The sequence below is a fragment of the Acipenser ruthenus genome, chromosome 25, assembly GCF_902713425.1.
Source record: "Acipenser ruthenus chromosome 25, fAciRut3.2 maternal haplotype, whole genome shotgun sequence".
Lineage (NCBI taxonomy): Eukaryota > Metazoa > Chordata > Actinopteri > Acipenseriformes > Acipenseridae > Acipenser > Acipenser ruthenus.
Window position 1 is genome coordinate 6,429,018 of NC_081213.1, and position 15,073 is coordinate 6,444,090.

At 39.0% G+C, this 15,073-nt stretch overlaps 1 protein-coding gene across 1 annotated transcript; it reads right to left on the reverse strand.

The window, feature by feature from the left end:
* Positions 1 to 339: 339 nt before the first annotated feature.
* LOC117413819 (protein turtle homolog A-like) lies at positions 340 to 13,767 on the reverse strand. The gene is made up of 8 exons (XM_034023158.3): positions 13,617 to 13,767; positions 8,443 to 8,742; positions 7,725 to 8,030; positions 6,461 to 6,748; positions 5,880 to 6,179; positions 4,980 to 5,102; positions 4,650 to 4,695; positions 340 to 4,283 (listed from the first exon to the last, which is right to left on the reverse strand). The coding sequence occupies exons 1-8, from the start codon at positions 13,669 to 13,671 to the stop codon at positions 4,154 to 4,156; spliced, it is 1,548 nt and encodes a 515-aa protein (XP_033879049.3). The 5' UTR covers positions 13,672 to 13,767; the 3' UTR covers positions 340 to 4,153.
* Between the last annotated feature and the right edge of the window lie 1,306 nt (positions 13,768 to 15,073).

Sequence of the window (15,073 nt, forward strand, 5' to 3'; positions counted from 1 at the left end):
ATACATTTGAAATAAATTAACAAAGGGTTTCTTTAATATACTGTGATAGGGTGTTCAAGTTTGTTTCTATTAAGCAAGTGTGGTTTTAGTCATTGTGTAGTTCACTTGTATGATACAGGGTAGAATTACGCCATTAAGGAATTACGCAGTAAGTATATGAGTAATATGAAACGCCCACCGCAGTTGCAAATACAAAGCCACTAGTTCCACTTCTCCACAGTTTAACACCCTCTCTCCAGTGTGGTGAACGTCATTTCTTAGTACGGATTCTGAAAAGAGGCAGCACTTATTAGAAACACTTGACAAATGCTACATACCCAGAGAAAACAGTAAAAGGAATGTCTCCCAGAAATGTTTATTGCGTTTGAAATACAAGTGGAAAGTTACCGTAAAAAATAAAATAAAAACCAACAGCCTGATTTCACCACATCATTACCCAATTAATATCGTCCTGTGACACTGACACATACCATCACGAGACCACTGCACTCATGACAATCTTTTTCCTATTTTTCAAGAGGGATGCAAAGAAACAAAGGTGTCTGCATGGAGAAAAACGGGCAACAAAATCCTGCCTCCAAGCTCCACACACCTACTCTTTTTTTAATGGGATGGCTACATGTAAATTTAACAGATTATCTACATTTCTGCTTCAATCATGCATTTGGGTATGATGATCTGCCACTGCAAAACATAATGTGTTTACTCCTGTGATAATCCACTGTATTAACTTGTGACATGCCACAATATTTATGTATCGCCCTGTATTACCCTGATTCCCTGAAAGAGAAGATGACCACCAACTGTGAACTCACATCGCCCTCATGGGTTCGGTGCAAAAAGAGAAATGGCTTCCGTGGAATGTTTTAATCCCTCGGTAGGCGGGACTGAGGGTGTCATCCAGGAAGAGGCCTATCAGCAGTTCTGGTATAGAGAGCTCAGTGAATACCTACCGATAGGCAGGTATATCCCATACGTAAGGTTTTGGTGGTCGTCTCCTCTTTCAGGGAACCAGGGTTACGGTAAGTAACCTAACGATATGTTATTATTATTTGTTTATTTAGCAGACGCCTTTATCCAAGACGACTTACAGAGACTAGGGTGTGTGAACTATGCATCAGCTGCAGAGTCACTTACAATTACGTCTCACCCAAAAGACGGAGCACAAGGAGGTGAAGTGACTTGCTCAGGGTCACACAATGAGTCAGTGGCTGAGGTGGGATTTTAAAATCCTCCCACGGAATTCTTTGTTTGTTTACTGACATTTTTCCTCGGTTCGTTACACATTCTCGCACACACACCCCTGCATCTGGGCAGCTACCGTACCGTGTCGTGCCAGTGTCAGGTACTGACATGTCAGGGCACAGTATGTGGAAACAAGGTACCGTATTAGTATTCCCATTGTGTAAAAAAAAAACCCCAAAAAAACCCCTTTAAGTTCCATACCCTCTGCACTCTTTGTGTGAAGTGTCTCCTACCCACTAAGTCTATCTCCACTTAATTTGCAACTTGTTCTGGTTACTGTATCTGGGCTGTTGATAGAATTCACATTAATTAGTTGAATTAGTCCACACAGGATTAGGTATGACATCAGAACTGTCAGAGTTTCATTATGTATTTTATTATTGTGTTCTACATATGCTCTTAAACGATGTAACTTTCTGCGTCCTTTTTCAAATCCCATCCTATTTACTAGCTAGCTGATGTTTCAGCAAAGGTTTTAGCAATGTTCTAAAAGTGCTGAAGAATAAGACCCTATAGAATTAACACATTTTGCTTCATAACGTTGAATGAAACATTCTAGGTGATGGAAAACCTTTGACCATAGCTGTACACAAGACCCTCCCCTGTTTATCAAAGCCTATTGAATTTTGGTTAGACACAGTTAAATGCATGTAAAAGATAATCAAGTTTAAAAAATATGGCAGAAAAAAAAACCCAACAGGTTTTAGTGCAAAATAAATGTACATAAACTTTAGGAAGATATTGATTAGAAATCTAAAACATGGTACTTCAAACTATTAAAAAAAAGTATCAATTCAACACAAACAAACAAACAAAATGACACTATTTACATCAATAATAATAATGAATGCAAGTACTGTTTGGACTTTTCGCTTGCGGGCTTTGTTTCATTCGCAGTGAAATCAAAGAGCCGTCAGAAGATGTCCACGCAGGCTGCTTCACAGAATGATAAGCTCACGCAGCATTCTATCCCCTAGAGAACCACCGGGTGGCGCATTTTCCTTTGGATTTACAAACATACATTGAATGATCCCCAGTATTGTTTCAAACTCTGACAATGCATGTCAACCAATACTAACCCCTTCATGTTTCTTTTAATGTTTACTTAAACATCTATTATTTATTTTAGCTGTACAAAATCTTTGGTAAGATATTGTTAGTGGGGCTTGTGAAGCAAGAGTCCCCACTTTAAATCTTTGACATACTTCTCTTATTCTTTGGCACGTTACTCCTCTTACACCGTTTAAGCTGCAAACGCCGTTCAAACTTTAAAACATGTAGACCGGTCTGGAATAGTGTGTTTGTATACAACCTTTTGCTATCTTTTATACTTTTTAAACTATTAAGCTTTTGGTCCTTTTTTTGTCCATCTTCATTCACTTTAATGGGACTTTTTTCAACATTCTAAAGCTCCCCATTGTTTAAAAACTCCCAGACTTCCAGCATTCTATTTACTGTAAAGGATGTAACTTTTGACACCAATCAAGAGTTACAGCTGTTTTAGTAACCGCATCAACTTCTTTCAGTAGGCTACTTCCCACTGTTGAATTAACTGTCATAGAACTTTGAGAAATCTCAAATTCTAGCACATTCTAAGCATGAGACAATTAGTAAACAATGTGACTTTTGACACAAAATCAGCCACTTTGACTACCTTCCCAATAAAGCAAGCCCCACAACTTTACTTGTAAAGTTACCATCTAGTTTATATAATGTTATTTAAGATTTAAAATTAGAATTTGTGAAACGCATGAAACCTGATGTATTGATCATGTATTGATGACAACTAGATTTAATAAAAAAAATGAATTGGAAAATAAAAATGAAATTTCACAGGGGTAAGACAATGAACCCCAGGCATACAAGCGATACATGATTGTAATCACACTATAAACCATTGATCTTCCTCCTGGCTGTTAAACTTCAATATATATGGGCTTGGGCACGATACTTAGGACAGGTATTTTTTTCTTTGCTTATTGTAACTATTTGAAGTCTGATATTACACATATTTCTAATAGAAAAACAATGTTAGAGGTGGCAAGGTGTTGTGTTGTTTGTGTATATATATTTATTTATAAACCAAAGCGAAATGATTGAGACATTTCATCTGGGAATGCTTTATAAAATACCTACAGTAGCCCCAAAGGAGAGCCCAGTTTTCACACTATCAATACAAGTATAACCATGTAAAGTAAAGATAATGCACTATCATTGCGTTGATAACTTAACTGTTATAGGAGGCTATGTGGTCCAGTGGTTAAAGAAAAGGGCTTGTAACCAGGAGGTCCCCGTTTCAAATCCCACCTCAGCCACGGACTCATTGTGTGACCCTGAACAAGTCACTTAACCTCCTTGTGCTCCGTCTTTCAGGTGAGACGTAATTGTAAGTGACTCTGCAGCTGATGCATAGTTCACACACCCTAGTCTCTGTAAGTCGCCTTCGATAAAGGCGTCTGCTAAATAAACAAATAATAATAATAACTGTGGAAGCAAATGGTGTTGATCACTCATTATTTAGGTCCTACTGTAAGTGACTCTGCAGCTGTGATGCATAGTTCACCCCTTAGTCTTTGTAAGTCGCTTTGGATAAAAGCATCTGGTAAAGGATCAATTTAATAATAATAATAATAATAATAATAATAATAATAATAATAATAATAATAATAATAATAATAAATGCATGTTCACGTTAAATATGCTTTGATCTTTCTTATCTGGATTAGAACATTAGATTGATAAGACTTAAATAAGTTAGATCAAAAGTCTTTAAGAACACACATATATATAATCTCCATTATAGCCCATATATTTGTCAATGCAAAAATTTGTAAAAATGTGTCATATACAATATTAATACACAAATTCCTTGTGTACATAACTGGCTTCCCTTCTGGGTCCGAGGTGTTTATATCAGTTCGTCGTACACGTCTTCTCCTGTACAGGTGTCGCGTGAGAGAGGACAGTAGAAGTCCTTTTGATTGTCCTGGTGACTGTCCTGGTACTCATTCACTTTAGCATTCCCTCTCACATTTTGTCTGTAAGAAAGCAAAGTTGTAAGCAAGCATGCATGCTGTAGACTCCCGGTTAACATTGAAACCAGAATCAAGTTACACTACATCTATGTTCCAAACATGCCTGGATGTGCTGCAGCAGAATGTATTTGCAGGGGTAGCTGAAGATGCCCAACGAGATGCAGATCATTAATATCCAGTAAAAGACCGAGGTGTTTGTAAACCTTATCTTTTGGGGTCATGTTTTTTAGCCTTAAAAGCATGTCTACACTGTGATCTCCCCTGCTGTTTAGCAATGTCTAGGGACCCAACTTAATTAAGGGTTAGGTTTAAAAAAAATGCATGCATTAAACACATGCAGACCCATTTTAATTTTGATTCTTCACTTACTTTACATTTTGTCGCTGATGTGCTATTGGCTGGAGCGCTGCTGTGTCTGAGGGAAAAAAAAAAGGTGGATTGCAAATCATTATGTGATAGAGTACAAGAAACAAAAGTTCAACAGGTGTAATCTATGTGTTCAATCAGGACAACTCTTCGCTATTATTACTAGCTCCCAGTTGGTTGATAATCTCAAGGAATGCGGGTCCAGTCTCTGCTTGTTATTCATATTCGTTTCCTGTCTCCCGTTACCTGCCTGAAACACTGCGTTGCTCTACATTGTCCAGACACAGACGCATGATCACACATCCTGGGAGGTTTTCTAGCCTCAAGACTCACTTTTTTTGGGTGGGCTTGGTGGAGGTGTGGGCTTCCTCCTCAGAAGCAGGACTACAATTACAACCAGGGCGATCAGGGCACACAAGGATAAAGCCAGACTCGAATAGGATACTGCATGTGCCACTGCAACAGAGAGAAGACCAGCTATCAGCAGTGAAAACTGTATCATACGCTTTCATTTGATTTTGGATGACAAGCCTCGACGGAGATACCGATATCCAGAGTTAGCAATAGGAGAAAGTGTCTGGTATGATTTACACCCGATTTTCATTAACTTGATTTTCCTGATGCTTGGTCAGAAGTAAATTAGCTTTTTTATTCTACATTTCCCTTGCTATTTGCAATCAATATGGAGTTCCTTTAATTTTTCTCAAAACCAACCTTTACCTTTAATCCTAAGTACCGGAAATGAACAACCTTCCTCATTTATTCAAATCATGTGGCAATGCGACTCTTCAATTCTGCAAACCCCACATGTACATATACATACAGTGGGGATAGAACTAAGAGAGTCAAATAGTCAAATAGGTCGACGACTTGCTACTTAATATTAATAAATCATGTCTGGTGATCTATTTGTGAACTGTTTGTTAATTGGATTTTAAAACTACTTTGATTTATATATATATAAAAAAAACAATGTTATAAAATGTTAATGCATTACAACTGAAACGTCCATCTGAAACCTCACTTTACAGTTATTTCACAAACACTTTTCTAGTAGACTATTTGCTGCTAACCCTAATAGACAGGGAGAGTAAGAGGGGCTGACAGAGTCAAAAGGTTACAGAATGATTAAAAACACTATAAATAGTAATGAAAAAAAATCAATTAAACGATTGACATTTGAAGCTGCCTACTCTTGAAGATTTAAGCTGTCTATTCCTGTGCATGTCTTACCAGGTCTGGGTACAATAAAGGCCTTCATTTTTGTGCTATTTAAGGTTATAACTTGTCCCAGGCAGGTGTTGTTGGCTTTGCAGCTGTACACACTGCTCTGCTCCGTGTGTGTCAGTTTCAGCTCCTGCTGCTGGTGTCTGAACTCGGAGTCCGGTTGCTCTCTATCCTCTGTGTATCGGTACCAGATCCAGTTGATGGGCGGGGAACCAGAATCTACCTGACATCGTAGAGTAAGAGTCTGTCCTTCAAAGACAAACAGCTGCTTGGGGATGGCCAGGATGGAGATATTAGTAATAGGGCCTGACGAGGAGAAAGCAATAAAAGGGATAGCGGTCTTAAAACACTGCCTTCCAAATGCACGAGACAGGAACTGACATTCTCCTGTAAAACTAACATATCCAGCTTGTTAACATTCATAGTAGTTTCCAGAGAAAGCTGAAAAGCCGTGGCTTTATTGTTCCCTGCAGAATCCCCATAGAAATGACACCACACATTAAAAACACAGCTTCTGTCTGAATAACAGCCTTCATAAAATGTAAAACCCTTGATATAAAATTGGTGAAATGAATTGGTCCACTCACTTTGCACTGTCAACTCTGTGTCTGCACTCTCCTGCACAGTCACACCATTAACCTGGTTGGATGCTTTGCATTTATACAGCCCGGTGTTCTTCACCTCTGCTGGGTTCAAAGTCAGCGTGCCCCCAGATGCAAAGTGTTCATATCCGCCAGTCTGCGAGTTCAGCTTGTACCAGTTGTAGGAGATGGGCCAGGACCCAAAAGCAGACTTACAGCTCAGGGAGATGGGGGTCCCAGCTCTAATACTGGAGTCAGAGGGGGTCTTGGTTATGACTGGCTTGGAAACTGGAACTGGAATCAACAGAATACATTTAAGACTGTTCGTTTCTGAAATTGCTACAATGCACAAGATTACACTGATCTACAATACAGTGAATGCATGTTTTTTATACACTGTTAAAATCCAGAGACTGCTAATGAACACATTTACACATTCATATCCATGTTTAATTTGATACTAGTAGATCACACAAACAAACATTTTCTACCACAAACCTATGGGGGTCCATTTAAGAGTGGTCCTTGTTGGTTGAAGTTTGTTTTACAGAAAGCTTTGCTGAGCTTTCAAACTTAAAGAGCAGCTTAGTATGGGTATGACATCACAGTTATCCAAACTAATGTATTCTTGTTGTTGTTTAGATCCACTTTGTATATTATGTTCGATTTCAGTCATCATTTTATGGTGAAATCTTAGATGGTAAAAGCATCTACAGAGCTCTCAAACAAATGCTTTCTACAGCTGAACACAAAGCCACTTCGTGGTTTGGTACTTGGTTTCAGGAGACTAGGTTTCAGGCCACTGCACGGCACACCAGGGGAGACTTGGGGTTTGATACAGCAAAGTTGGTTTCAAGCCACTGTTCCTGAAAAAGTGGCTTTGTGTTCCCCTCAGTAGAGTTGGTCCACCAGAGTGTAACCATTAACCTTTCCCCCACAACACTATGGCATTTCTTCCTGTTGTATTTCTGAAATTCATTATCACAGGGGACATGTTAATGGTTTCACTGTGGTGTTCCAGCTTTTCCTAAATAGAAGACATGTTTGACAGCTTCACCCAGGCCACATGGGTGCTTTTAGCTTTTAAAAAAAGACAGCCAGAGTTTTAAAAAGTCACGGAAGTAAAGACAAACAGAAAATAATATACTGAGTGAAACCAATACATCAGTTATTACAATTGCTATTCCGCTCCCAAATAATGTAAGTCTCTTAAATAAAATAAAAAGCACAACAAATACACACTTATGTGAACTGACATTACATAGCTTACCATCTTTCACAGTCAGCTTCAACTTCCCATAATTAGACTGGCTGAGGAAACAAGTGAATCGCCCAGTATCTGACATTTGTAATTCAGAGATTTCCAGATTATCGTCATTGGATGCACTCAGACGAGATATGAACATGCTTGTGTTAGACTGAGGACTGGAAAAGCAGTAAATGGCAGTAGTTTCATGGTACCAGCAGTTCTGTCTTTGCAATAATGGCTGCTCAGAGGGGTAGTTGAGGCAGGGTAGGATAACCGACCTTCCTCTCACACCCTCAATATAGGGCAGAAAATTTGTCACCATAGGCACTGTAAAAACAAAACAACAAATATAAGAAATTAAACCAATACTGGTTATGTCGAAATTCCACTTTATTGCCATACATACAGAAGCATGATCCATGACCAGAAGGTAAAAATGATAACTAATGGCGGACTATTTTGATATGCATAACTTAAGTGAATTAAACAAAGAGTGTATTCATTTAAAGTATGTCACACGTATTCATCATTCAAGAGTGACTGAAAGCTTCTATGCAGTGCTGTTGCATATGTACAAGATACACAACCTCTGTATTAAGTATTATGATTATTTAACTGTCACCCGCCTTAGAGGTTCTGCAAGAGATGGATGGTCAATGTTTCTGGTCCCATATGCCTGCTGTCAGACAGGAAGCAGGTGCAGTCTAGTGAGCAGCATAGCAAAAAAACAAAGCCTTACCATTGGTTACATTGAGAATCACATCCCCGAAATAGCCAGAAGATGATACGTAAGTATAGAGTCCTGAATCTTCTTCCACAAGGTTTGAAATAACCAGGTTGCAAGAACCGTCCTGGTTTAGACGACCGTCAAATCTACTAGGCACTGGACTACCACCACAGAAAATCCGACTGCCTTTGTAATACCAGCACTGATCGGTCCCATGAGGTGAATTGGGCAGCAGGCTCTCACAGTAAAGGGTGACCTGCCTGGTTTTCATCCCGACAATGTTCAGAGGGTTACTCTCAGGGGTCGGTGCACCTTGCGAACAAAAGAGAAAAAATGTTTTAACCACTGACATGTAACCTGTCCCCCTGCAACAGTCTTCCCCCTAGTGGATGACTGGGGTGCTTCACCGGAATTTACTGAAACAGAAAAAGGTTATGCATGGTAAAAACAGGGGTGAGGTATAGAACTCATACAGAATACTGAGGGTCCTCATAATTGTGTAATCTCACAGTAACCGAAAGGTTAAAATGAAATTGTGTAAAGTTGAGTTTATTGGATTATAGCAAACTAAGAGTTGAGGAGCGTATGATAACTGTGAGGTCAAGATGCAAAATTAAGCCAGTTATAGTGTTACATCATGTAAAATATTTTTAAACAAATACAGTATGTTGCCTGGAAACTGCATGTGTCAATATTGTTATTGTACAGCACAGTATAGTAAAACACATCATCCTTTTTCATATTGTTTCATGTTTTTTGTTTAGTTTAACATTATGCGCTCTTACTGTAACCAAAGAACATCTTTTCACAAACGCAACAAGGCCAGTCCAAATTAATGTGGTTTATTGCATCAGAGTATATATATATATATATAGTTTGAGAAAAAGGAAAACTGCTGTGTACCAAAATGATCAATAAGAAAAAAGAAAAAAGAAAAGGATATTTCAGGTACTTAAAAAGGTAGAATAATCGATTACAAATCAATTATCAGGAAGTTTCGGACTACAAGTCCTTCATCGGCTGAATACAAAAAAACAGTGCTTTAAGAAGTTAATAAAAAAACAAACAAGTAGTCTTTTAAACAAAATTCCAGAATGTTGATGATGATGATGATGATGATGACCTCAGAATATAATGTTCATTCCAAATGGCTCCAAAGTGCCTAGTTTGAAAATAAGTTCACATTCCTTTTGTTTCCTGACAGCATTAGCTCCATAGCATTGAACCATCCCACAAATTGTGATGTCTTCTATAGTGTGGTCATTTCTGTTACAATGTCTGGCGACAGGAAAGGTAGAGGTGTTAATTCGTATACTTCTCAGATGTTCCACGAAGCGATCAGCCAAGCGTCGTTTTGTTTCACCAATATATAGCTTGTTACATTTGATGCAGCAAATGCAATATACTATTCCTTTACTAATGCAAGTAAAAGTATCATGGATAGTAAATGAGGATTTTGCTCCCTTAACTACTGTGTTGCTGTGAATGTATTTGCACAGCAATATATATGTGACATTTTGTTATATCCTTCTGCAAATAACTACCATACAGTTGTAAAGAGCCATGCAGCTGTAGCAGTCAAGCTAATTCAGAGTGGTAATTCTCTAAAACAAATAAAACAAACAAACAAACAAACAAACAAACATATTGGTGAAAGACGTTTCAAAATATATTCCAATTAGGGCTGTCAAGCGATTAAAAAAATTAATCGTGATTAATCTTGTGATTAAAAACAATAATTTTAGTTAATCTCTGTTTTAAATCGCATATTTAAATTCATCCAATTACTATTATTATTATTATTATTATTATTATTATTATTATTATTATTATTATTATTATTAACTGTAAATACAAACGTTTAAAATGTATTTATGTATTTATTTAACCAGGAAATGTACCCAGTGAGGCCGTCACCAAAATTTACTAGGAGCAATAATTTAGAAATTACAAATACAACCAACAACGTGCGGTTCAAGCTTGATCAGCAGATCAAGATCAGAAAACACAAGATTTCCGTTACACGAGAGTAGATGTTAAAACTTCGTGCTGATCTGAACTCGGCTCTCGCCAAGATAAGCACCATCTAAGACGTAGCTTTACAGTAAACTAATGTGATCCATATGTGTCTCCATCCATTTATGTTTCCTTCCATATGATGATGTAGATATCCTTCTGTCTGGTGTTAATGGCTGAAGTGTAATGCTGGCTCCAGGGATCAGCTTATTTTGCCTCCCTGGCGCATCAGCACACACAACGGCTGTGATGCAGGCTCCGGGGATCAACCACAGTGCGGCCTCCCCAGCGCATCAACATGACAACCGTCTGGATTGAGCTAAGTAGGGTACATCTCTGGGGTTTTCAAGTGGGCACCTTCCATCCTCAGTGTTTCGTCGACTAGCCCACGACACCTCAAGAGGGCTCGACGGTGATTCTGGTGTCCCAGCATCACCCCCCTCCGTCCCCCACTCAACTCAGCCCAGCTTACTTACCTGTACATCAGCGTTTCTTTCTTTCTATTGTGCTTGAGATCCCCAGCCAGAATCTTTCCGTCTCAACCACAGCCAGTTGCTGCTCCTCTCTGCTGCTTCAGATAAGTTCTTCACTGTGCGACGCAACTCTTGGCCACTGAATCTGACGCCTCTGAGAAACCGGGTTGTAGAGTGTGCCACAAATCCTCGACAACCCACTTCCACTGGGCAAACCCGGACTCTCCATCGCTGTTCCGCTTCAGTGGCTAGTTGAGCATACCGCAGTTTCTTCCTCTCATACGCCTCATCTACAGCATCCTCCCATGGCACTGTTAACTCTACCAGGTGAACAAGGCGTGCTGATCCAGACCACAAGACAATATCTGGTCGAAGGTTAGTGGTGGCAATCTCAGGTGGAAAAATAAGCCGTTGACCAACATCTGCCAGCATTTTCCAGTCTCTAGCAGCTTCCAGTTGTCCTGGGCGAGGATTGGTTTTAACACCTTTTCTTGGTGGTTGCTCTCCTGGGCGGAGGAATGTTGTATTTTGTGTGTAATGTTTTGATGGAACAGGTGGCAACTTATTGGTCATGTTACGCTTGTCTTCCAATGCTAAGGCCAAACATCGCAGCACCTGGTCATGGCGCCAAGTAAACCATCCTTGGCTAAGAGCCACCTTACATCCTGTCAAAATGTGCCTTAATGTTGCAGGTGATGAACACAAAGGACATGAGGGATCCTCTCCTACCCAGAGGTTTAGGTTCTGTGGTGATGGGAGAACATCATATGTTGACCTGATGAGGAAACTGATCCTGCTCTGTTCCATTGACCATAGATCTGACAATAATCTGTCATTTTCTAAATATATCTTTTCAAGCCATCTCAAATATATATGAACTCCTGTAAGCTCTATTTCAGAATACATATCTACTAGCTACTTCCCCAGTCACTCTCCACCAGTTCTCCTTTTAAAATAGCTTACTTGCATTTTTATTTTATTTATTTCCACCAGGAGAATTTTTGAAGCATTACATCTGTGGCTCATTAGCATGTTAAATTATGAATATAGCGCAATTGTTATGTGCTTCATCTATATTATAGACTGCTTGGGATCTTTTAGCCAATCAGAGCGCACATTTCACCTTCTGTATTCATGACATCAGCCGTGCCACTTTCAGTTTTTACCATGAAGTGTTCTCCATATCAGCACTGTTGACATCACCTGCTTTAAAAAAATCATACCTGAGGCACTTCTTGGTGTTACATTCAACTGCAAAGTCAATTCAAAACGATGACATCACAATCGATACCGCGTACCTCAGCCACTTAACGGTATTCTCTTCCTCAACCTTTTCCCTCTTTTCAATGAAGTTGACGATGGACAATGATTAGAAAACTAATATAGTTGGATTTTAGCCTCAGTCTGTTCACTTCTACTCATGCCAGTATTCCGCCATACTCACACGTTCCTGTCCTATAGCCCTATAGAAATGCACAATTGTAGGTACCTATGCATTTTGCTCAGCTTCACATTAGGGTTGGTTTGAGACGCTCTCGCCCCCAACTGCGCCATCATCGAAATCGCTCAAAGCTAACATGAAAAATGAGGCCATACCCTGAAGGTTATGCCGACCACTGGCAATAACGCAGACGATAAAGGATGAGGCAAAGCATGCCACTAAAACAGAAACGTCTTTTTAATCAAAATCAGGGGCAAACATGTTGGAGGTTTGCCCTGTCGGCAAAATCAGACCATTGATCTTTATTTAACCCTTAAAAAAAACTTCAAAACTTTGAAAGGAGTTACAAGATAGGTCCAGATAATAACAAGACAGGTCCAGATAATAAATATGATCAAGGAATTATACAAGCAGAGGGAAAGTTACTGAAAAAAACAAACTTGCAATATCCTGTATTGACTATAAACTGCGACACACAATATTTTCTGATTTTACTAAATTCTATTTCTCTCTTCAATGCACGCAACTAAGAACACTTGACTTACTGCATTCACTGTGTTAATTGCAGGATCAGCACACCAGCATGTTCTCTAGGGTATATCAAATGTACGGACTGTACAGACATTCTGGCAGGCATCCTTATATGAGCCACTCAAAATGTCATCTGTTCTCTAGATATTTGCAAAACTTTAAAGTGACCTGCAGAAAGGTGTGACTACCAGACTCGTATTTTTAAAGCTTAATTTATTTATTTATTTTTTAATTTGGATTGACTATTACTACAATTCCATATCAAATGTGACTTACAAGATATGAGATTAAAAGGTTGCATTTGAATGCTTTGAATAATTGATGAAAAGAAAACTTCTAAATTAAAATCACTAGTAAATACATTTGAAATAGCATGCACTTCTCTTTAAATAAAATCTAAAATAAATACACATGTTTTTAAAAGGATGCATAATCCATAAAGCAGTTTAATAACAGGAGTCAAGCCCTCCTGCTCCACTCATACAGCAGCTGTTTCATGCAATTTTACACACCTGGCTTTTATACAATGGAAATCAATCAAGATATTACAGGGACCAATCAACCCATTAAAAAAAAACAACCCAAATATTTAGTGATAACTAATAGAACAGAATCAAAACATATTAAATACTAATAATACATCTATAAAGTGCATACATGTGAACACATATAATAAAACAATTAGTGACTTAAATCAATCTACAAATAAACAGACAGATAAATACCTTGTTCAAGAATCAGAAAGAAGAGCAGAAACTGGTCAATTCTGGTCCTCTCCATTTTGAAGTGAGGTCACTCTGGTTGAGCGGGTATATTAGGAGGGGAAGGGAGGAAACTGTAGTTTCTTCACACCCTATATTTGGAAAGAGCCCCACAGAATTTCAGCTACAGCACTCAGCAGGAAACCAGCCCCCCCTCCCCCCTCCCCCCCTCTCCCTTCCCCCTCTCCTTCCCCCTCCCTCTCCATCCCCCTCCCTCTCCCTCTCCCTCTCCCTCTCCCTCTCCCTCTCCCTCTCCCTCTCCCTCCCCCTCCCCTCACCTCCCCTCAAAAAAGATACATACAACAAAGCTTAGTGGCAAGACCATTCAAAAGCTTTAGCAAAAGAGCGCAAAAAAACATTTTTTAGCTAAAGACTTACAGAATGTTACCACTAGAGTTTTGCTTGTCTTTCTATGTCTGGACGTTTTAAAAGGATCAAAAAAGCAGACCTGTATTTTAATTCAACGCATTCCTTGCTGTGCCTCATAAAACTTAACACTTGACATGAATTGGACACTACATCCCTAACACCTTTACAAAGGCTACTGGTATTGCATAACATTGTGTACGATTCACTTTGAAAACTGACATGGGTCGAATATTTTATCAGAGAGTGTGGCAATGTGCCTCGCCCCTGTGTGTATTTGTGTGTTTATATGTTGCGTGTGTTAATGTTGGTGTATTGTAGTTGGTACACGGGATATAATGCGGGTAATGAGCACGAGTGTTTAAAATGTATAGTTGTATTTAGACACGTGGATTGCACAGGGATCACTTCACGTGCATTTAAAGTATGTAATAATATGTAGTTCCGTGAAGCTAGCAACAATAAGCAACAATAAGATGATTACTTCCGGTTTTCAAAACGGCTCAGCGGAGGCAAGGTATCAAAATAAAAGTCCAGTATCCAGTACAAAAATATAGTTTATATACATATAGAAAGTGGGGTGCGATGTAATGTAGACACACTGGGGGTACAGAAAATAAAGTTACTTACTTAAGATTTACATCACTGTAATAGCAACACTACTTTTTATGTCAGGTGTCTAGTTAAAACAGCCGTTTTCCCTGCATTTTCGGGTGTTGAGCACACTCAAGACCCACTCCTGACAAAACTAAAGATTGTGCATCTATGAAAGTGGGGTGTGATGTAATGTAGACACACTGGGGGTACAGAAAATAAAGTTACTTACTTAAGATTTACATCACTGTAATAGCAACACTACTTTTTATGTCAGGTGTCTAGTTAAAACAGCCGTTTTCCCTTGTTTGCATCATGCTTCATATCGATTGCAATAAGTATCCAGTGGAATGACTTTATATTAACAGGAACAAGAACAGTTTTGAAGCACCACCAATTCCTATCATTTTGGGGGGGGGGGGGGGGGTTGGCAGTACTTCAATGTCATCACAATAGACACT

Bases quoted from the DNA above. Each gene is read 5' to 3' on its own strand.
- LOC117413819 (XM_034023158.3), bottom strand. From the start codon at position 13,671: ATGGAGAGGACCAGAATTGACCAGTTTCTGCTCTTCTTTCTGATTCTT. The intron at 8,031-8,442 runs GTAAGGCTTTGT...TTGTTTTTACAG, and splicing joins GATTCTCAATGTAACCAATG to TGCCTATGGTGACAAATTTT. The intron at 6,749-7,724 runs GTAAGCTATGTA...TGTTGATTCCAG, and splicing joins GAAGCTGACTGTGAAAGATG to TTCCAGTTTCCAAGCCAGTC.